The sequence below is a fragment of the Citrus clementina genome, unplaced genomic scaffold, assembly GCF_000493195.1.
Source record: "Citrus clementina cultivar Clemenules unplaced genomic scaffold, Citrus_clementina_v1.0 scaffold_3, whole genome shotgun sequence".
NCBI lineage: Eukaryota > Viridiplantae > Streptophyta > Magnoliopsida > Sapindales > Rutaceae > Citrus > Citrus x clementina.
The window spans coordinates 44,314,208-44,336,097 of NW_006262339.1; the positions used below are offsets into that span (position 1 = coordinate 44,314,208).

The window sequence follows — 21,890 nt, forward strand, 5'->3', positions numbered from 1 at the left end:
GCATAATTTCTACCATGGAAATGGCACTAAACCTGGCCAGCTATAGAATCTGGAAGAGGGTATATAGAATATAAATAATAAATTATTTTTCGAAAACATGTCGTCAGGTTTTACTAAATAAAGCATTGATTATGCTGAGGTGAGGTCACAGCAAAGTGACAGGGATCATGTATCAATTTGATTTACTTTTGCTTGTTAAATAAGCTATCAGTTGCGAACTCAGATTGACAGGCATGCACACACACGAGCTCGAAGGTTGTGTTTTAATTAGTTTCTGCATGGGGAGTTTAAAGCACAAGAGTAAATTAATAAAAGAGATTCTGTTGCTGCTTCTTCTTTTTCTTCGTCATTGTGCTGAGTGACTGAGTTTGACTAAAGCGTGATATCATGGTTCGCGTGAGTAGAGCAGGTGCCATTTATGTCAAAGAGGTTAATACGAATCTCCACCAGCTCCAGTCGCCACGTCCATATTTATTTAATGGGAACCCCTATGTTACATTAATTGTAACATAGCATTTGCCTTATTTAATTACAACCTCCTCCTTCTTCTTCTTCTAATAATGATAAGAGTCATCCTTGTTTAATAGAAGAGAAACCCCAAAATTTTACATAGTTTTTTTCAACATTATTTATTATCTCTGATTGGCGAAAGATTTAAGGGGAAAAAGCGAAAAAAAAAAAAAAAGAATATTCCAATACCTCGCTCTGGTGCAGGTAATTGAAAATCGAAAATTGTTTTCCGGGTGTCTATCGGGCTTCAGACGTGTTGTCCATAGTGGATCCAGCCTAAGCCCAAAAGCGTAAAGCCGTACAAGTCCATATAACAGGAAGCTTGGAGTAATTGGGCCAACCAGAGGCCTTAACAAGTCACAAAAGAAGACGGCCGAATTGCTTGCGCTGCTGTGAAACCGCCCTTCCCTGTTAAATGTACAAGCAATCTCCCTTTCATTATGGAGGGCAGATGTAGGCTAAACCAAGATTCTCAAAATTCAGATCTCTAATGGAAAAAGTACGGCCATAAGTTACGAAACAAGATTTGGCTAATTTACAACTTTTACACCTGCGTAAATGTTATACCAACAAGTTGTAAAATTTCCTTGCATAATTTTGGATTGCCGAAACATTAATCCTCTACACTTGAGTACATTATTTTCTATTTACTTCCTCATCTCATATCGGTGTGCTTAAAGTAAAAATTCTTCGGTAATCTTTACAATATAGAGTTCAATCAACCGGCCTCTCTTCTTTATGCTCAATACAAACTTTTGCCCTCTTATTTGGCTAAGATGATGCTAGTTTCTTATAGCTTGTAAAATACAAAAATGTCCACAACCAGGAGGCGTTCACTCGAGTTTTCATCAAAATACGGAAAAAGGTACTATTTTATAAGTCCAAACAACTAATGAATTTGGCCCATCAAATACAACTAAAGATCAAATGCAAATCAACTTATCAAGAATCTAACATGCTAAGGAATGCTAGAAGATCTATATGTAAATTGATCTCCGGCACAAATCAGAGTAACATTTCTTCTTAGGCTAGTACATTAACATGCCAACATGTTCATGGTTATATAGAATATATGAAGATCTAAAAACCAAAGAAGCTAGAGAGAGACATTTCAAGGTTGCAATCAGGGTTTGGCTAGCAAATCTAAATTCTAGTCTTGTGTGGGTGACAACACTTAATCAAGAACATTATGCGAATGGTCAATCAAACACTTGGCCCAAACAATCATAGTCTTGTGTTGGTGACAACACTTTGTCGAGAACATTATGTGAACGAGAATGGTCAATCAAACACTTAGCCCAAATAATTATGAATCAAGACCCCATCATGTTTAAAAATTTGTTAGAATTAGTTTACCACTTGCAATTTTCAGAGGGACCAATCTATAAATTGTGAAGCATATATGAAGAAGAGGGACCAATCTATAAATTGTGAAGCATATATGAAGAAGAGGGACCAATCTATAAATTGTGAACCATATATGAAGAAATGGCATCAAATGCATGTTAACCAAATTCTGAAACACAACTACTAAGTAAATCTTCAATTTTGCAACCGTATTATGAATCCCAAAAACAGAGTACTGCAACTATACACAACCTAACGGCATATTTTCTATGCTGATTCAATTGGAAAGTGTAAAGGATGCCCATTCTATGCAGAAGTGCAAGCTGATATCAAAAACTGACAGCTATGCACATCAAAATTAGAATAATGACTACTCCTATCTGAAACTGTGCAGCTGCATGATTCACTAATGAAAACCTGAATGATCCTTCATCTCGTTCATCCACTGCTCCCAGTCCCTGATCCTCTTGGTTGTTTAACGATCCTCTCCAGTGCATTGTCAATCAGGATCTGTTTGCTGCGACAGTCAGGGGAGCAAAATCCTCTCATCGGTCTGCATTGCCACATAAAGTGAGAATCATGTTGACATGCCCTAAGTTTTCCAAATTGAAAGATGAAAAAAACAGGGATAACATTTTGTACTGAAAAGAACCTGAGGCTAAAGACTGCCAAATAATCAATCACAAAAAAAGAGAGAAATTACAACTTAAGTAATTTCAAACCAAGCAAAAGTACAAAAACTAAAGACAATAAATAGAACCTCAATAACAACCATTTGTTTCTAAAAGTGCCTACAAATTAAACAAAAAACGTTTTTAAATCTAATTCCATTCAATCAAAACATCAGAATAGTAAAATGTTATAATTACTTTCCTAGCTCAAGAACTGCCTAAAGTTGAAAAACAATTGCCATCAAGGACTCACGACAAAAATGTAGAACGCAGTTATGATCGAATCAGATTATATTGTAACTCTAAGCACATCAGGTTAGTAAAATAGATTTAATAAAAAAAAAAGAGCGAGAACAAATAAATATTGTATTGCATTATTTTATGGTCATTTCTCAGCAGCCAAACAGAGTCTAACGAATTAAAAGAGAAGAAGAGTAAAACATAAACAAGTAATCAGAGACGTAGATGAATGAAACGAAACCATACCCATACATAAAGACGTCTTTCTCAAGCATTTTCTTCTTGCAAACGTAACACCTCTCGAGGAAATTCCCACTCTGCCCCTGGCCGTGAGCGTGACTATGACCATAACCACAACCACTCTCCCTCAGTGACTCAGGGGAAGACGCTGTGAGAAGCCCCGACGGAGGTCGCTCTCTCTTCGAAGACGGAGGCCGATTCTTCAGTGTCCGGCGGAGCTCCAAAGGCTGCGTCGTTGATGACTGGTTTAGAATTCCGAGGAGGCCGGCTTCGTCGAAGCTGGCCGAGTGCGCGTCGCGGGAGCGCTTCACTTGCATGCTCAAATGATTTAAGAAGCGAGAGGAGGGAATGGGAATTCGAGATTAGGGTTATGGATTTAAGAAATATTTTGGGGGAGCAAGTCGAGAAAGTGACCGAGTGTTGTACGGCAAGCTGTGAATGAGTGTTGTGTATAGTGTTTCTGCTTTTATATTACACTTGATGGCGCGTACTTATAGGATACTGTGGGTCCCGGGGCATGATTACTTAATTAAGTAATCGAGTAAATTAGTCCAGTCTTTGCCCTTTGGTTTAAAAAATAGAATGCTGCTCATCGAAAACAATTCTCTCAAAGTTTTCAATCCAAAGCACAGGGGCATAAAATTGTAAAAATTCATTATCCCATATACCATGAATCATGATAATGGCATATAATTTTCAGAAAATCTTTAAAACGGGCAAAATTATCTGAAAGAAAAAATTATACATATATTGTCATTGAATATGTATGATCTTAAACTGACGACTAGATATTTAAATTAATATTAATGGCATGCTGGAATGGCATCGGTTTAAGGATCATACCGTCCGTGTGATATGATCCATCGTTACTCCACGACTACGTGGCAGCAGCATCCGTGGTCATTTGCAATGTGAGAGCCCACTATAGATTGAGATAATATTATTCAATCAATGTGGAGGGATTCCAGTGGCGACATGTGCCCAATAGATTGAAATATAGGATACACGCACAAAATTATTATTCATCCACCCAGGCTTATCCAACATACTTATTCTGGCATCATTTATGCAGGACGGGTCCCAAGGATACGCCATTAGGGAGAAGGCATATGATGCCAAAATCTGGGAAAGGGCATGCCTGATCTTTGAAGCATGACACGAAGAAGAACCCAAGAATTCAAATGTAAAGCATAAAGGATACCCATTCTATGCAGAAGTGCAAGCCAATCTTGACAAGTGGCAGCTATACACATCAAAATTGGAATAATCTGGAACTGTGCAGCTGTGTGCGTCACCAATCAAAACCCAAATTGTGTAATGGCCCTCTCCAATGCTTTGTAAATCAGAGTCTGTTTGCTGCGGCACTCAGAGCAGCAACATCCACGCAAAATCTGCATTGGCGGATCGATTGTAAATCCCGCTATGTCAACATGTGCTAACTTTTAGAAATTAAATGCTGAAGAAATAGGAACAATGAGATAAAGCTTTCATTACTGCAAGGCATAAACATTTTGCATTACTTCTACAATCAACTGATTTAGAAGGCTAAAGACAGCTCTACAATTAAGCAAAATAAAAGAGAAAGAAGTTACAACTTCACTAATTTCAGCTCGAACAAATTCGCAATAAGTTAAAGACAGTATATAGAACCTCAATAACAATCTTCTGTTTCTAAATATGCCTACCGATTGGATAAATAAGGTTACTGCAATCATTTCCATTGAATCACAATCACCACAATAGTAAACATGATATTTACCACCCAATCTCAGCAACAGGGTAAAGATCAAAAGAAAATAATAAATGTATTATGCAGGGGCGTCAAGTAAAAAACTAATTACCAATAAGATTTGGAAAAAAAAAAGAAAAAAGAAAAGTATAATGCAGTTATTGTCGAATCAGATTATACTGTAACTCAGTTACCAGATCTCGCAATATGACATAATAATTAACAATTAAAAAGATAAAAAATAAATTCTTAACTTTTAATGTATTCCTCAGTAGCCAAACAGTATTCCTAAAGTATAAAAAAGTGAAAAAAAAAAATACACGAACAATCAGTCACAGATAAACAAAATGAAAACATACCCATAAATAAAGTTGTCTTTCTCAAGCATTTTCTTCTTGCAAACATAACACCCTTCAAGAAATTTTCACTCTGCCCCTGACAGTGACCATTACCACTAGCATTTCATTCATAATTCTACTATCAACACATGAATTCCACACAAAACTTCTTGTATCACTCCAAAAAACCTTGTTAACTAATAAATGAATTCTAAAACTCCCTACTGTCACTCCTATCTTTCTCAATTCACAATATGTACATGCCATTCCTAAAGCTAAAAAACAGTAGATGGTGTTGCATAGTTTAAGTCAGTCTCTAAAGGACTTCTACATCTCAAGTCTAGTTAAAAAGCATTTAGTAGCTGAAAAACTTCATCAACACAAGCCTAACCACTTCTTAAAACCTAAGGCTGCTTCTCTCTTTTTAAGTTGAGCTTCTGTCTGGAATTTGGGAGTTTTGCCCTTATATAGTGTTTTATGGTACTTCAAGAAAAGGGTTCGATATTTGTACTTGTCAATAAACATCTTCCCTTCCTCCATCATAGCCACCACTTCATTTGCTCGAGCAAAAAAACCACCCCTTACGAATGTATAAAGTACAGAATCCAGAAGTTCCTCATCAAAATTCATAGAGGTAGAAGAAGCAAATGATTTCATTTCACCCCATAGCTCTGTTACCTCTGTATATTTGCCCCCAATAGCCGCATATCCAGTGACCATAGAATGGAATGTTTGAGCATTCGGGAGATGGCCCAGGCTCCTCATCCTCTTCAAAGCCTTCTCAGCATCTTGCATCAACCTCTTCTTACAAAAGAAGTGGATTACATTATTCCAATCATGAACGCCACAGTCAATTCTCTGCCCTTCCTTGACTTCTTGCAAGAGCTTCGCCATCAACCCAGCTTCATGATTCTGTGCACATCCCTTGACCAACATCTCAAATTCTTGATGTCCAGATCTTGGAATTTTAGACTCTTTCATCTCTTTGAATAGATGGAGAGCTCCTGGAGTATCTTTCTGAACAATCTTGGATTGGAGCAAGGCTTCATAACAGCTTGCATCAAGCTGAATCCCAGCACTACGAGCATCTCGTAAAAGAGCTGTGACTTCTCTGGGACGATTTGCTTCAATGTATGCCTTTAAGAGCGAGGCATATACAGAGGAACTTGCTCTAACCCCAGCCAAATGCATCTCATCGAGAAGGTCATGCGCCTGATCTAACCACCCAAGTGAGATGCATAAAGTAATGACATGACCCAAGGCTGCATCATCATGCGAAACTTGCAAATTTTCTTTCTCTGCCTTGATAAGAAAATGAGTCAATTCCTTGGTCTTGCCAGCTTCCAGGAAGGCCTTCACCAATTTGATGTAAATTTTTTCAGTTGGTTGGAGAATACCATGCTCTGTAGTAATCAATTCAACTTGCTTCTGCAACATACCTAACAAAGTTTGAAGCACTCTCTTTACCTCAGCCTCAAGAGCTACAAATTTTCGGTCTTTAGTGAAGTCCTCATATGACAAGATATGGTTTTCAATTATTCCGCTATTCTCTAAATCGACTGAATTTGTACAGTTCACATTCTGCTCAGAAGGTGTCCTATTATTGACCCCAACAGCATTAAATGGTAACATGGCAGCAGCAAGAGAATTTCGTGCTTCCTTTGCCCTCTGAAGCATTTCCAAAACCATCTTGGAAGCAGAGTTAAGATCCCCAAACTTCAAATGGCAACTAAGCAAACAATTATAGAACTGACGAAACTGAATGTCACTTAGGTTAACAGCTTCATCTATATGTCTCTGAAGCTTCCTTAGCTCTTCTCTTCGCCCATTTCTCTCATATATGTGTGCCATGATGATCAGTAAGTTTGAATCTGCTTTTACCCCAATTCGAGGCATTATATCAAGGAGCTGTTCAGCTTTTCTCGTTGTCTCAAACAAGAGGCACCCAGCCAAAGCAATATTGAAAGTATTAGTATTAGGCTTCATAGCAATCAAAGGTGCATTACACTTTTTACGAGGGTCCACCCTGCCATCTTGGAATAAGTAACCTATTTCAAGAATCAACTCAGCAGCAAGGTAAGCACCAGGAGCTGTTAGCGACATGTGGGCCAAGATTGCCGACCAGGCTGTCACAGGAGGATATTGTTCTGTTGCTACCAACTTTCTCAAAATAGTTGATGCAGGAACTGGTAAACCACATTTAGAGAGACCAAGTGAGAGATAAATAAGAGGTTCCTTTTCCAACAGAATCTGTTTACCTTCCTCAAAAGCTTGTTCCACCAATCCATAAGCCTTCTCAAGCCACTTGGAGTCGAGGCTTTCAACGAAACTTGTTAGAATCTTGTTCACTAGTGTTTTTCGTGGAAACCCATCCATCTGCATATGCTGTTCATACAACTTCCATGCATCACCGTATCTATGCTCATTAATAGCATTTTCTATTTCCGCACTTAATTTTGCTGGGTCTCGAGCCTGAACCAAGATTGTTCCACCCATACTTGAAAAAGGATGAGTTGGATAGGTGAATTCATTCAGGTTTGGCAAGACACCAGTTTGCATATTTAAGTAGGTCAAATAGCAGCGGACCAGAATGGGCTCAAATCCCAACCACTGACTCCTAGCACTCTGAATCTGGTGTCTAGAAACCCAGGCAGCGTTTTGACAGCTATCATTGAATAAGCCTAGTATAGCTGAAGAAGAAGCTGAGAAATGACGCCTCACTTTCCACATTGATAAAATTTTTCTAAACAACACCAACTACAAACCCTGTGCTCTGCAAAAATGACAGCATTCACAAAAGTTACAACCGACTTTGACAGAAGCATTCAGACGAGAATGAAGCTGGATATTATAAATAACAATTCCAAGCACTAAGAAATAAACTCCCAGGCAAAATGGGAAAAAAAAAATTACAGTGAACATAGAATATCTGCATTCTGAATTACAATAAAAAGTGCATATTCAAATCGACGTCAAAATTTCAGCGACTCATTCAATATGAGGCAACACGCTAAATGAAACATGACTATATTATTGATTTTTAGCACTGACCATGCTAAAGAAAAAGGGAGAATTGCAACAGGGTTTCACAGCTGAGGCTAAAATGTTGAAATCACTATTTCCTCTCTCAGTGAGGCAATTTATCAAACATTTAAGAAACATAGAAAAGCTTACATGCAGAAACAAACAAGTCACGGCAGCTTGAGTTGACAAGGAAATAAGTTGGGAAGACCTAACGGTTTCGGTGTGGAATTCAAACTCACGTCAAGTTAGCATCACTGTTAGCATCGCTGCGGTCTGTGCAATTCGGACCAAAAGAGAATTGCAGCTGAAAAATATCCGTTATTCTCTGCTCTCTGTTTCCATATGCTAACACCCGAACGAAATTGGTTACTACTCAAGAGCGGAGTGGGATTGGGCTGAGGTTTCGAAGGAAGATCGATACGGCACCGGATTTGGGCCTGAAACGTGGGCCTCATTTGACACAAGGCCTGTCATTCAGTTTTCTTTTTTTAATGATTGAGCTTTTGACACACTTAAATTTCCTAAAAAAGCCCCGCTTCTAAAAATATCCCATTAAAAATGTTTTAAAATTTAAAATAATTCCAATAGCACCCATCTAATTCCAAAAGTGCCCTTCATGGACATTCCTCTAGCTTTTCTAATCTTTTCTTATTTCTATTAAACCCCATAATCCATAATTAACAATTTTCAATTACCTTGTTATTCATTCAAATTAATTTTTTCTCTCACAACTTTTAACTCCACGTTACTAAATTGTCATTTTGAAGACCAAACACAAATTTGTTGATTTTTCAAAATAATGCCAGAAGAATAAATGTGGATACTATTAAAAATAAATAAATAAACAAAATTCTAATTTCATTAAATTATAAAGAACACGACCTTTGATGCATTAGTCTTTTTTTTTTTTGGGGGGGGGGGGGGGGGTTTAACAGCATCCCACTTTATTAATTTGGGATGTCTTTTACTTGATTATTGTATGCTCAATTGTCAATATTGAAATAAATTAAGAAAAAAATTATAAAAATTTGACCTTTATAACAAATTAATAGTCAACATAGTCGTGATATCAAAATTTCAAAATGATAAAATTTTATACCTTCATTCTAAATTTTTGTTTAAGATAAGAATACGATCTCTCTCACTCACTTTTTAATCTTACAATAAAGTAATACGTAGAACAATATTTTTGTTGTCGATTAAAATGGAAATAACTAGGCTTAAATTGCTAATCTCACATTTGTTCAAATTATCCATATTATTTAAATTCATTGATTGAAAGATACTCATATATACTATGGATTTTACTACAGACTTATGGTGAACATATTTTTATTTACATCAGCAACTTATATAAAATATATTTTTCTATCGTGCTGTTAAAAATGACACAAGCTTATAATAATAAAATTATTAGTTTAACTTGTCACAAATGAGAATTAAGATCCTTTCCTAATAATTTTCTCCCATATTCTCTCTTAGTTTCTAAATCTAATGAAAAAAATTGTAAACTAAATTAAAAAAATTAACTGAATTATTGACATCAAAATTTAAAACCGAAACTTAACCACTCATTAAATTAAAAAAAGGTTAAGAGAGAAAAAAAAAACAAAAATAAAAACACTAAGAGAAAATCTTTGTCCTACCAATAATGTCCCCAAAAAAATTGGCTAACTGATTTTCATATCAATTTTTTTAATTAGTTACAGTTAAAATCAATTTCTTTAGTTAGTTACAGTCTTATCTTAAAAAAAGGAGAGGGGGAAAGAAGGGGAAAAAATCGCCACTTACAAACATTATTGTTCTTGAAAACCACACCACGTCTTGGCTCGCTCGTCTTTGCAACTCTAGTCAAAATTTCTTTTATCCGATATCGGCCTTTGCTATGGAGAAAACTAACGATATAAAATGGAGGGAAGAATTCACCAAACAGTATTTTGCAAGGCTCGTGTATATTTCACACACGTGTGATTTACCATTGATCAAATCCTCGCACTGCATGTTTATCCTCCTACTGTAATATTCTTTTGATTCTTTAGCTGCCTGAGCCCTCACCGAGTTAAGTCATCAAATCCATAATATATTTATTAGCACAAGACCACCGACGCTTCAACTTATAGGTAGCGTTTACTTTTTGGATTGGATTGGGAATCCTGGGGAGTGAGAATCCTAGGATTGAGAGTGTGGAATGGGAGTGAGAGTAGGTTGTTTACTTACACTGGAATGGAAGCATGGAATGGAGATCAGAATCTAATTTATGTGTTTACTTTGTCTTGGATTGGGAGTAAATAGTTTCAAATTACAATTTTATCCTTATTTAAAGAATTATAATTTTTAATTACAAAACTAATAAAAAATATATTTAATGAATAATATTTATTTTATTATATTTGTAAATTTATTATAATTATTAATATTCTTAATTATGAAAAATAAATTATTAATTGTAATTTTAATATAAAATGAAATGTTATTTTATTTTATTTTATATAATTATATTAAATTTATTATTATATAAAATAATAATATAATATTATTTAGTACAAAATTAATATTTTCTTAGAATAAAGTATTTATTATTATTATTAAATAAATATAGTACTATTATTTTTAAAATAAATATAATAATATTATATTTATTAATTCTCTATTAATATAATAATATTATTTTAAAATAATTTTAACTTAGAATCAATGTAAATTATTATTTAGTTAAATATAATATTATTATTTAAATATAATATAATATAATATTATTTATTTTATTTTATTAATTATAAAACATAAAATAAAAAAAATGGTAGAAATGGGAGAGGTGGGGGTGGATTCCCACTCCCACCTCCCCCAATAGGAGTCCCACTCCCACTCTCCACTCTAAAAATGGGTGAGGCCTACGGAGTGGGACTCTCAATCCCTCTCCATTTTAAGTAAGTAAACGCTGGAGTGGGAGGAATCCACACTCCTCACTCCCACTCCAGCAAGTAAACACAACAATAATGGACTGTGGGAGTCAAGTCAAAATTTTAAGAACATTGGCTTAGTGCTCATTATTTATTTATTATGATGCCGGATCTCCGATTTATACATATACATGTCCATAGATAATAGATACATGTTCAACATTATTCGTTATCTCACAGAGTTGAAAAAAGAGTCACTAAAACACACTTGGTTGTCAGTACTCAGTAGTGTCGAGTCGTCGGACACAAAACTTCACTCGTCACTTGTGCTCCTCAACATTATTCTCAGCACCTCCCCTCATTCGTAAGCCCGGCCTTGCTGTTGTTGATGCCATCTACTTGGTCCCTTGAAGAACCAATCTTGATCTTGGTTTCCGAACACGCGTTCCACTTCATCGGCCCTGGTGTTAAAAGCCAATTCTTTAGCTTCGCTCTCCATAACCTTGAATATCTTATTTCTCCCCGCAAGAGGGAACCTGATGTTGCCCTCCGCATTGATTTCGAAGCAGACAACTTCAAGATTATTGTTTTGTGATGCGACTGTGACAACAGGATGACCTGCCGGGACGATGTACGCTGAATCGGTCCTTATCCGGGAGCTTACTTTGTGGTACGTGGCGCTGCCCTCTTCTCTTGTGCTGCTGCCTTGATGTCGGCGTTCACTTGATGACCTGGATACGTGTGGGCATGCGATCTCAATGTACCCGTCTCCTGCAACCACCACCGCCGCCTTTGTTGACCTTGAGTTGTAGAACGGAGCAGCCATTGCTCCCTTGGAGATGTTGGCGTAGGAGACCGTGATGTCCAGGTCTTCAAGTGGCCTAAAGTCGTTGGAATCGGCTTCAAAGAGCTCCCCGAAGTTGTTTGAATGAGAAGGGCGCTTTCCGAAAAGATTGAATGTGCCCCTTGATTCCCCCGCAAATGGCCAAATGCTGGGCCCTTCCTGACTTCGGCTCAGAGCTCGAATCTGTTGCTTGCTGGCTTTCACCATGGCTCCTTGGTCCTGTTGGAATAATACTCTCTCCAGGCTGTCCCTTTTCGTCTGGGAAGGAAAATTAATGCACATCAATTAGATTAAAAAAAAAAGCATATGTTACAACTTAATTTTATTACTAAGAAATTAATTACCTTAAAAGCGGATTCAAGTATCTCCCAACTGAAAGCCCTCAAGAAAGATTCAGGATTTTCACCACCCGCCCCATAGAATGCCTGCATCAGAGAAAAGTTCGGAGGAGCCAATGAAAAATCCCACTATGATCAATTATGTAGATGCTAAAAACTAGGAAGGAAGGGAACAGAGCAAAGATATAATATACCTCGTACTGGCCAGGAAGATTGATGGATTTAATAAATTTGACGATGTAAAGTTTTTCATCATCATCTGTATTGGTGACATAGAAAGTATTACCAGAAGGAACCCTTATGATATCTCCACGTTTAACATTGTAGCTCTCTCTGTTATTCTCACGGATCACAGTGATAGTTCCTTGTCCTACAAAAAAGCCAAAGAGTCGACGAAACATAACGTAAATCATATATTCATCTCATCCCCCAAGTACGTAAACAATAAAAAAGATAGTGGAAACAAGAAAAATTACCCCAAGAAACAAAGAAAACGGCATCAGCATCCAAGTGGGTTGGAGTTACAAATGTTTGAGGATTAGCAATAAGAATGCCAAGGCGGTACTTCTCAAGGCCACGAAGAAGCTTTGATCTTTGAGTGAACTTGGGAAGAAAAGCAACTCTTCCATGTTGGCTGGTAACTCTACTACTGAAGTGATGTTTATGAAAGACATATGGATTCTCATCTTCTTCTTCTTCTTCTTCTTCATGCCCTTGCCACTACCTCTCCTCATCTCCCTCTTCCTCTTCCTCTTCCTCTTGCGTGTTATGTTGTCCTCCTTCTCCCTCTTTCTCTCTTCTATATTTCTCCTGACACCTAAACCGACACAGCGCTCTCTGTTGTCCTCCCTCCTCTTGCCGATCGCATTCCCTCTGGCACTGCCTCAGATGCTTTTCTGCAGGCTCACCAGGGTTCATCCACTCGTGGCGGCCGCCCCATTCTTTTTCTTCTTCACTCTCTCCCTCTCGATGCCTTTCTCGTTGTTCCTTCTCTTTGTAGTACTCTTCACACGTCCTTGCGCATTGCTCCTTCTGCTTCTCGTCGTATTGTTGTCGGGCTCTGCACTGATGCTTGCACTGTTTTAGCTCTGGGTCTTTTGTAGCCAGAGCTAAACCAGCACACAGGACTAAGACAGAAAGTGTGAAAAGGGTAAAACAAAGCTTTCGATTCATAGCTATTATTATAAACAGGACAACACTTGGGGATTCCTTTAATTGCTTGCTGTCTTCGATTTGTTGCTGATGAAGAGATTGAGAATGGAAATTGATTTATATACTGTGATATTAAAATATAAAATTGGATGGCAATGGGATAGTTAACTCATGCAGGCAGACGAGTGTCCATCCAACGTGTCGAGCTCAGTGAGTATTCAATCGCCGCGTATCACTGCACTAGCATTGCTGATGACTATATGGAACAACTATGTCCGTGCAGCAAAGTTCAGAAAGATTTTTGCTGTGTACGGTTTTAAATTTTTCTCTTGGAAACCTCGATGTTCCAATACAGACGGAGTCTTCACGTAGCAGTACGGACAAAGTAGCTAGCTGACAAAAAAAAATTACAGAACGAACTATAATGCCTACGGTGTTATTATGTTAATTAATTTTTTAATCTTTTATCTCCTACAGCGCATGGCTTTAGAAGTAATTTTGTCTTTTGTTTAAATAAGGGAACTCGGCAGACAAAGGCTCAGGCCTTTCACCGCATAAAGAACAAGCACTAATTTGTATGGTGATATGATCGAACTTGCTAAGGATATCGGCTCGTAGCAGTTGTGAAAAAATAAAAAAATAAAAAGAAAAAAGATGCGACTTATTAGTAGAGATATACATGATTCTACTTTTGTTCACACTGATGGGCGTTCATCGGTTACAGCTGGCTGGCTTGAAAGTCCTTTTCAGGACTCTTAAACATGGCAACATAAATAACCTGCTGAAGCCATGCAATGGAATTGTAAGTGATAAAAGGTGCTGGAAATGAACACAACTCGGTGATAGGCTGATAAGGGGTGTATAAATCGGCATTGTTGCTTCACAGGTGCATAGTAACTGCATATAAGTGATGACAGGTGCTGGAAATGAACACAACTTGCCAACTTGGCGATGGGCTGATAAGTTAAAGGGTGCATCAACCGGCCCTGTCGCTTCAGAGGTGCGCAGCAGCAGTACCGGTTGTCATTACAAGGTTAGAGCACAATGTAGACTGAAAAATATTCAAGCTGTGAAATTCAATCAATTTGAGGGCAATTATACTTGTAAAACGCGCCAAACAGATTGAAATATAGGATACGGATACAAAATCATTACTGATCCTAGGCATACATATTCGCTCACTCATTCTTCTCCAACATCTCCCATTATATAATAAGATCTCAATAAATTGAACACGGTTCTTTAAAGATCCGGCATGCCCTTTCCACTTTTAGCATCGTATGTCTTCTCCATCACAAGATCCACTGGAGTATCCTTGGGACCAGCTGCAAAAATAAGACAGAATAATGAATATCAGAGAACAGGCAAAAACAATCTCTCATCTTAAGAAAACTTATAAGGACCTCTGCAATTAACAGCTGATACTGGTTCTATCCAAGATATTCTATCGGTGAAAAATGTTCTATCTTTATACTGGTTCATTCCAATTTTGTATTTTGTATCCACTGAACATGCTGAGGGAAAATATTCATATAAGTGAATTCTTGACTTAAAAAATTACACCTATGATGCAAGCAATAGAACTTCATAAGAGATTATTAATAGAGCAAATGCCTCCAATTTTGAAGGGTCTGAAAGGACCAGCCTGAAGGTAAAACCCTAACGAAAATTTTCAGATTAAGAAGTATTACCGACATTTAAGTTTTGGTAGGTGAACAAAGCTACATCCTAAGCAATGCATCTAGATCAAGAATTGTCCTTGATCATTTAACTAATTGCTACGAGAAGTTAAAAAAATTGTATTAATCATTTTGATCAACAATGCAACTATAAGCTAAGGAACATTCATAGATGAGATGTTGGTTAGTAGTGGAGAATTGTAAATTACAAAAAGATGAGCATACATTCCATATGATGTACATTGGAAACTAAACCTGCTCTAATTTTTTTCATCCCTTTTCTTTCTCAGCTTTTAATGAATAATATTTTCAGGTCATCCAAAGGCAAATTCCCTTAAGACCTTTTTATAAAAGTAATATTTTCAAATATTACCGTCCATTCAATAGGTACTCACTGTAGGGTAGTTCCAGACTTCCAGTATGCAAAGATGATAATGCACAATGATACAACCTCTCCCAGACAGAAAGAACGGTATCCCATAGAATAGATCACAAGTAATAAACATAAGCAGTGCATGATAAAGAAACCAGTAGATATGACAAAAATATAGACAAGATATTCATATTTATATTACAGATAAAAGAACAGAAAAGGGGATAAGTTTAAGTTATGTACCAACTGTAGGTCTTGGTGTTGTCCTTATCTTCAAGATCTCAGGACGAGGAATTATGGACCCAGATGCTCCTATACCTCTAGCTACTCTTACTTTAGTTCCGTCTTCTAGATATTTAGTTCCAACCTTACAAGGCTTCCTGCATGAGTAAACATCAATTATCATTTTTTTAGGTCATAAGATGCTAAAACCAGAAATTGAATTAGATAAAAAGATACAACTATACCCCGTAACGGGATCAAGAACTTGAACATTTGAAGCATGAATTGGGGCTTCAACTGTAAAGATTCCACCTTCATGACCTTCTCCTCCCTTGATATGCTTTTTTACCTGCACACAGATCCATATCAATGGAGTCATGAATTACTAGACAAGATAAAAACTATTCATTTAGATTTTTGGAGGCAGGACAAAACACACACTTAAATGCAAGGACATAAACAAATAATGAACAAGCATGCATTGGAAACTCTAAATCATCAAAGGAGACTCCAGAAAGATTAAGAGACAATCACAATAACTTTATTCATACTTAATAGAAGATGCCACCGTGTTGATTTCTACTTTAGTTTTCTTGCTTTTGAGTCATTAAACATACACTTTGCGGATAATGTTCAGATTAGAACTTCAAACCAACGAGGTCTCTAAGAATCAGCACAAGTTTGCTTTAAAATGTACAGGCCACTGCATCAAACACACAATGGTCTAAGTTCAATTTCTTCACAGAATAAAATGTTTCAATATAATGAGACCAATACTAGAATCACGGAGACAAGCAAAGCATCAAAACAAGGAATATAGTTAGTCAAACATGCTATAAGTCAAGCTAACACTTAACACAAATCTTCAGTTACTATTGTGATAATTTATGTGTGTCAGTGTCAGGATGTCATAAACTCATAGGTTCTAACCAATATAAACTCTTATAAATTCAGAGTCTAATAATGAAAGCAAAAACCAACGGTTCAAAAAACGATTTAACCAAAATTGATAGGAGGATTCTGTTGGGGTCAAACAAGTACTATCCTGAGAACTGCTTCCTTAAACTTAAACAAAGGCAGACAACTTTCCCCTTCTCTTGGAAACAAGAAACCAAGACAGAATTATAACATGACAGAATAACTGCAACAAAGCAAGAGTCGTAAACAACTTTCCCCACCAGATTTTTCCCCTCGACAATGACTCGGTTTTGAGATCGAATGACACGCTTAATAGCACCAGTTTCGCCTTTATCCTTACCCCTAATGATCATAACCTGTAAGTAAAATGAGTAAAATACATATTATTTGAAAGTCCAGATAAGATAAATAGCAATAATGAATCTGTTAACCACATTCTCACATTATCTCCTCTGAGTATTTTCCAGTGCCTGATGAGTTTCTCGGCAGCTTTCCAGCCCATTTCAAACTTAGAAAGAGATCAGTATTCTTAGAGAAGTACCTGCACGTGTCACTGCCAAACAGAATTCTTATCATAATTTTCTAAAAGTTTTAAAAGAAAACCCAATTCATTTCATCCATTTTCTTTTTTCTATAGAAATAAAATTTACTCAACATAATCTCATTCAAATTGCACCAAACAGACAGAATCTCATTGTTCTGGAAAGTGATTGGATTAAGAATACCCAAAATGGAATGGCATCGCTTGGCCATAAATTAGGGGGAAAAAAATCCAACCATTCAATGTCCAATATATAATAATATGGCACCCAAATGGTTCAGAGGTCATGAACAAATCATAAGAGAGAGAGGGAGACAGATTAGTAGATTACCCGACGGAGTAAAGAGCCCTGAGCTTGCAGAGTTTCCGGGTTTAGGGTTTTTGCCGATATAGAGAGAGAAGGCGTTACGACTCTGGGCAGGCCTTCCAAGAGTTGTCTCGTTTGACCATTTTCATTTTTAATTTGGGCCCGCTCGGTACCGTTTTCAAGGCCTTGTTCGTTTTTGTTTTGGGAGTATAAACATAATATACGTTCGGTGGCTTGAATCTAAAAAATGAATTACAAAACAAAAAATTCATTTTCACGTTTAGAGTTATAAAATTGCGAACGCCCTAAATATGTTTTCAAACGAATTGTAAATTAAATTAAAAAATACATCCCAAAACAAAATCTAAAAGTTATCTTCCTCCCCCGAAATCTTATCCCTCCCTCTCGTTATCTCGTCGCAGCTCTCCCTTCGTGGCTGATACTTCTCCTTCGACCACAACCCACTTGAATCGTGCACAAATCTCTCTCTCTCCTTCCTCTTTATCTAGGTCTACTTCACAGCTATCTCCCCTCGGTGGCTGTTACTTGTTCATCGACCGCAATCCACCGTCACAACTCTTTCTCTCCGTGCCCTAAATTGGCTGTTGTTCCATCTCTGTTGCTACTATTGCCCCATCTCCGCTGTTGCTACTTCATCTCTGCTTAGTCTCGACTATTGCTCCAGCTGCTCTTTGCTTCGTTTCTGCCCCATCTCTGCTCGCTTGTACTAGTCTTCAATTTTTCGATTTGAGTAAATTGTGAGTGTGGTTCTTTTTGTTTATTTTAAACCCAAATCATATTCGTTCAATTTTTTAGACAAATAGAATGTTTGTCTCTTGAGCTCTGCATTTGTATCTTATTTAAGGATTGTTAGAAAAAGAACGATTTGCTGTTGGCTGGATTTGTGAGAAATGAAACACATATCTATTTAGATGCTCATATGAGAAATATGAGAATAAAAGAAATTAGTATACCTATCCAATGAGTTAAATTCTGTGCTTGGTGGCTCCATGAAAGTAGTTCAAATTGAAATTTGATTGGAAAGCCTTTTATGAGAATTGTGCGACAGAGGAAAGAACATTTTTCCTGGAGTTTTTATTATTTTTTTGACTCAAAAGTCCTTAGATCATAATTCTTATTTCCTGTATGAGCTCTCTTACTTATAGTCGCATTGACTACAATCGTATGAATTTGAATGAGAAGTGTTTGGTTATATGAAAAAATAATAATAATAATAATAAAAGCAAAATAATATGCTCAATTATTATAATAAATGGTGTGCAAAATTCTGTTTGTTCTTGTGCATCTATGCATACATGTGTCGAATTTGAATTAGCAATTCAAGATGATAGCTTGTTAACAAAATTATGTTTGTTTAGCTGGGTGAATAACCCTCACTAGATTACTACTTTACTTGCTTAGATAGGTCACACATTAGAACTTCCTTATTGAAAATATACTACTGGTCACCAAATTTAAAAGTAGCATCAATTATCAATGTACACATTATTAGCTTACCAGTTTCATTGTTGGGTTTGCTGGTTATTAAGTTTAGGGGAGCAATCTCAGTTAATTTTGATGATTTATATATGTATTTAATTTCATTTTTAATAACTCACATGCAGGAAATATGGATTCTCGGCTTAATTTGGACTTATGGTTTTCGCAATTTCATTTGGGATCAGTCAGCTTCAAGGACAAACAAATGTAGTTTATCCTTTCTTTGGCCTGGCACTTGCTTTTCTTCTATCCATCTTTTTTGTTCTTTATTTCTGTAGTAGCAGTTTTATGCTTTGTGTTGGTAAGGAAACTACATGCTGAAATTTTGTCAAACTCTGTTGACATACTGTAATCATTTTTGCTGCACGGCTAAAGCATAGGCTCGTAGTTGACATTGTTGTCATTAGAGCTTGTTTTCATAAAATAAGTGTAATTTGCAAGTACCTTGTATACTGTTGAATTTGATTTATCTCCAGCAACTATTAATGCATGATGTCTATCATGTATTTTTTTTTATAATTATTTTGTTTAATTTATGTGTTACAATATATAGCTTATTATAATGTAAAAACAATGACGATATAATTTTTTTTTCATTAATGTTAATACTAAAACTGTCATTGTGTAATTTATTATTATTATTATTTTGTTTAAATTATTAATGATATGATTGTGCATGTATTAATTAATTAAACAATTATTTTTTAACTATAACTTAAATGTTTAGTAAAAATTATTTCTGAAAATAGTACTATCGAACACATATTCTCTGTTTTTATCTTTTTTAATTGTGTCTACCGAACACATATTATTGTTTTCAGTTTTAAAATTAAGGATACATAAAATGATAACAAACGCATATTTAAATTCAAAATGCAGCAACTACAAAACACCATTTTTATTCTCATTTTTGTTTTCAGAAAATACTAATTCAGAAACAATACCGAACAGATAAGTAGTTTGGACCACGATCTTTGCCTTTGCTTCCCCCATGAGGGCTGGTTTGTTCATTGTTGCTATTGTGTGGTTGAGATAGAGAGATGATCTCATTTGGAAAGACTAAAAATAATTTTATGTAGTTTGTAAAATTTTTAAAAAGTAATTTTATCTTTAAATTATCTTAAGGAGAATGAAATTTTTTTAATAATGAATATCATTAAAATTAGGATCACAACTTCTCATAATAAATTACATAAGTGAGGAGGAAAATCTCTCTTAGAATTTATATTTATGATTTTGAGTCCTTAATAAATTTTTAATACTTGACCCTATCTTAGGTGTTGAAAAACCGTGTGAAAAAAAATGTTGTTGAGGGATAAATAAAACTTTTTCATATGCAAATTATTTATATGTGTATTTTGTGACTATTTTAACACCAATTAAAGTTATCAATGAGCCAATTGATAAAAACAAATCTTAAGAGGAGTAAAAGAGTTACTATTCATTATCGTAAGTGTATAATCTGAAGTAAATTGATACTTTCAATTAATACACACACAAACACACACATATATATATAGAGTGGGAGAGAGAGAGAGTAAATCTTCTTATGAATTATATAAACTCATAATTATCCTTATTCAATTGTTTTTTGTTTATTACTGGTTAATCTTGTGACACGGCTAATAATGATTATTTACCAAAGTTCACAATATTACCAAACTATGCCTAAGACAAATGTTTGCAACTATGGAAGTCTACTAACTTTACAGAAGACACACAAGCTAATTAGTGTTTGATAAACACCAAATTTTACTATGTTTGCAATAAAATAATGCATGCATAAATCAACTTAAGCAAGAGTTTTGTTTAAATTAAAGTTCTCCTGAGAAGCAAGATTATACTTTTAAAGCAAAATCTGGTTATAAGATATGGTAATAAGTGCTAATATGCTAGTCTTTTAATTATAGACACCCATGTATAAGTAGACATCCAGGTGGGATTTGGAACCAGAGAAGAGCAGTCTGCAGGGTGAAGATGGCCAAATTCTCAGTATCCCACTTTTTCATCACCATTTTGGTTATTGTTTCAGGTGCATATTAGTTATTAATTCAAATTTAATTTGTTTACAATTGTCCCTTTTTGTTTTCTATTTTCCCTGCAATATTGCCATTGAAAATGACATAGTTAACCCAAGTAAGGAAATTCAATAAGCGCCCAGTTGACAGCAATTTGCATGAAATTAATTAGTTTTTGTAACACCAAATAATTGATTAATCTCTTATTCTGTTTCTCTAACAACTAATGTTCTTGTATGGCTTGGACAGTTGGGACAATGATGCCTGCAATGGCCAAACAGCAACAATGCACAGAGATGCTGCCATGGGTGAAATTCTATTGCTTGGAAAAGGGAGCAGTATCTGAAACTTGCTGGGGAAATTGCACTCAAAGACACCCTGATCTGATTCTTGCATATTGTGGGGGCACCGGGGCCTTGCCCATCAGATTTTGTGCTTGCGTCTACCCTTGTTAATTATCTTGTAAAACCTTCATGGATATATAAAATAAACCAACATTCTATTGGCTATATTTGATGTTATTGTCATATAGAGAAAAGAAGAAAATGCTTATACTCTTGACAAATCTGCTACGAAATAGAAAGGGCAGCAGTGGTGAAATGAGACTAAAATTAAACCTACAGATTATAAATATTGCAAGAGACTGACAGAGTCAAACATTTTATTAAAATCTTGCAAACTAACATATTACGAATATGAAGCATTATGAAACTCCTCCACGTGTTTATTGTATCTCATGGCTGTCCCTCTGTCTCTAAAGAGATTGATTCTCAGTGTTCAATCAATTACCTATGCTGATGCCCGGTTTGCTGGCATAAAAATACAAACATATTATAGACTATTGCGAAGAACATTTCGAAAGAACTAAAGAGTGGATCTTAGTTGTACGGTTAGTGTCACACTTCATCTCACACAGGTGTAACCATGGCCTTTGGTAATGCATTCTTTCAAACAATCTGCACATTTAGCCCTTTTCCTCCTGCTTGGGTTTCAACGTTT

The 21,890-nt window shown here is 35.9% G+C and overlaps 4 protein-coding genes and 1 long non-coding RNA gene across 8 annotated transcripts; 1 reads left to right on the plus strand and 4 right to left on the minus strand.

Moving 5' to 3' along the window:
- Positions 1-1,950: 1,950 nt before the first annotated feature.
- LOC18047170 (pentatricopeptide repeat-containing protein At1g03100, mitochondrial) lies at positions 1,951-8,434 on the minus strand. 3 transcript variants are annotated; one of them, XM_024188400.1, is made up of 5 exons: positions 8,250-8,434; positions 5,754-7,848; positions 4,058-4,399; positions 3,015-3,930; positions 1,951-2,410 (listed from the first exon to the last, which is right to left on the minus strand). In XM_024188400.1, the coding sequence occupies exons 2-3, from the start codon at positions 7,803-7,805 to the stop codon at positions 4,307-4,309; spliced, it is 2,145 nt and encodes a 714-aa protein (XP_024044168.1). In that variant the 5' UTR covers positions 7,806-7,848; positions 8,250-8,434; the 3' UTR covers positions 1,951-2,410; positions 3,015-3,930; positions 4,058-4,306. The 3 variants fall into 3 exon arrangements, with proteins under 3 accessions (XP_024044168.1, XP_024044167.1, XP_006444032.1); XM_024188399.1 differs by having other exon boundaries at positions 3,015-4,399; XM_006443969.2 differs by lacking the exons at positions 1,951-2,410; positions 3,015-3,930 and having other exon boundaries at positions 4,312-4,399; positions 5,097-7,848.
- LOC18047169 lies at positions 2,296-3,325 on the minus strand. Its single transcript, XM_006443968.2, has 2 exons — positions 3,015-3,325; positions 2,296-2,410 (listed from the first exon to the last, which is right to left on the minus strand). Exons 1-2 carry the CDS (start codon positions 3,323-3,325, stop codon positions 2,296-2,298), a joined length of 426 nt encoding a protein of 141 aa, XP_006444031.1.
- Positions 8,435-11,338: 2,904 nt separating the features above from the next.
- On the minus strand, positions 11,339-13,354 carry LOC18047171 (vicilin-like antimicrobial peptides 2-2). The gene is given in 4 exon segments (XM_024187561.1): positions 11,339-12,101; positions 12,188-12,268; positions 12,376-12,551; positions 12,658-13,354. Coding segments are annotated over 4 exon segments (1,698 nt in total). The 3' UTR covers positions 11,339-11,357.
- A 906-nt stretch (positions 13,355-14,260) lies between these two features.
- On the minus strand, positions 14,261-17,549 carry LOC18047172 (50S ribosomal protein L24). 2 transcript variants are annotated; one of them, XM_024189751.1, is made up of 6 exons: positions 17,398-17,549; positions 16,968-17,066; positions 16,786-16,881; positions 15,853-15,956; positions 15,629-15,765; positions 14,261-14,658 (listed from the first exon to the last, which is right to left on the minus strand). In XM_024189751.1, the coding sequence occupies exons 2-6, from the start codon at positions 17,025-17,027 to the stop codon at positions 14,576-14,578; spliced, it is 480 nt and encodes a 159-aa protein (XP_024045519.1). In that variant the 5' UTR covers positions 17,028-17,066; positions 17,398-17,549; the 3' UTR covers positions 14,261-14,575. The 2 variants fall into 2 exon arrangements, with proteins under 2 accessions (XP_024045519.1, XP_006444034.1); XM_006443971.2 differs by having other exon boundaries at positions 16,968-17,078; positions 17,398-17,548.
- Positions 17,550-17,634: 85 nt separating this feature from the next.
- Positions 17,635-19,363, plus strand: LOC112100154. Its single transcript, XR_002906481.1, has 2 exons — positions 17,635-18,131; positions 18,999-19,363. It is a non-coding gene; the product is annotated as an uncharacterized LOC112100154 (long non-coding RNA).
- The last annotated feature ends 2,527 nt before the right edge of the window (positions 19,364-21,890 follow it).

What these genes read in the sequence shown, in the direction of transcription:
- LOC18047172 (XM_024189751.1), bottom strand. Translation starts at nt 17,027, where the DNA reads ATGGGCTGGAAAGCTGCCGAGAAACTCATCAGGCACTGGAAAATACTC. An exon ending in TTGTCGAGGGGAAAAATCTG is followed by an intron (nt 15,957 to 16,785) that starts GTGGGGAAAGTT and finishes ATCTGTGTGCAG; the next exon opens with GTAAAAAAGCATATCAAGGG. An exon ending in GTTCTTGATCCCGTTACGGG is followed by an intron (nt 15,766 to 15,852) that starts GTATAGTTGTAT and finishes TTACTCATGCAG; the next exon opens with GAAGCCTTGTAAGGTTGGAA.
- LOC18047169 (XM_006443968.2), bottom strand. Translation starts at nt 3,325, where the DNA reads ATGCAAGTGAAGCGCTCCCGCGACGCGCACTCGGCCAGCTTCGACGAA. An exon ending in AAAGACGTCTTTATGTATGG is followed by an intron (nt 2,411 to 3,014) that starts GTATGGTTTCGT and finishes GTGGCAATGCAG; the next exon opens with ACCGATGAGAGGATTTTGCT.
- LOC18047170 (XM_006443969.2), bottom strand. Translation starts at nt 7,805, where the DNA reads ATGTGGAAAGTGAGGCGTCATTTCTCAGCTTCTTCTTCAGCTATACTA.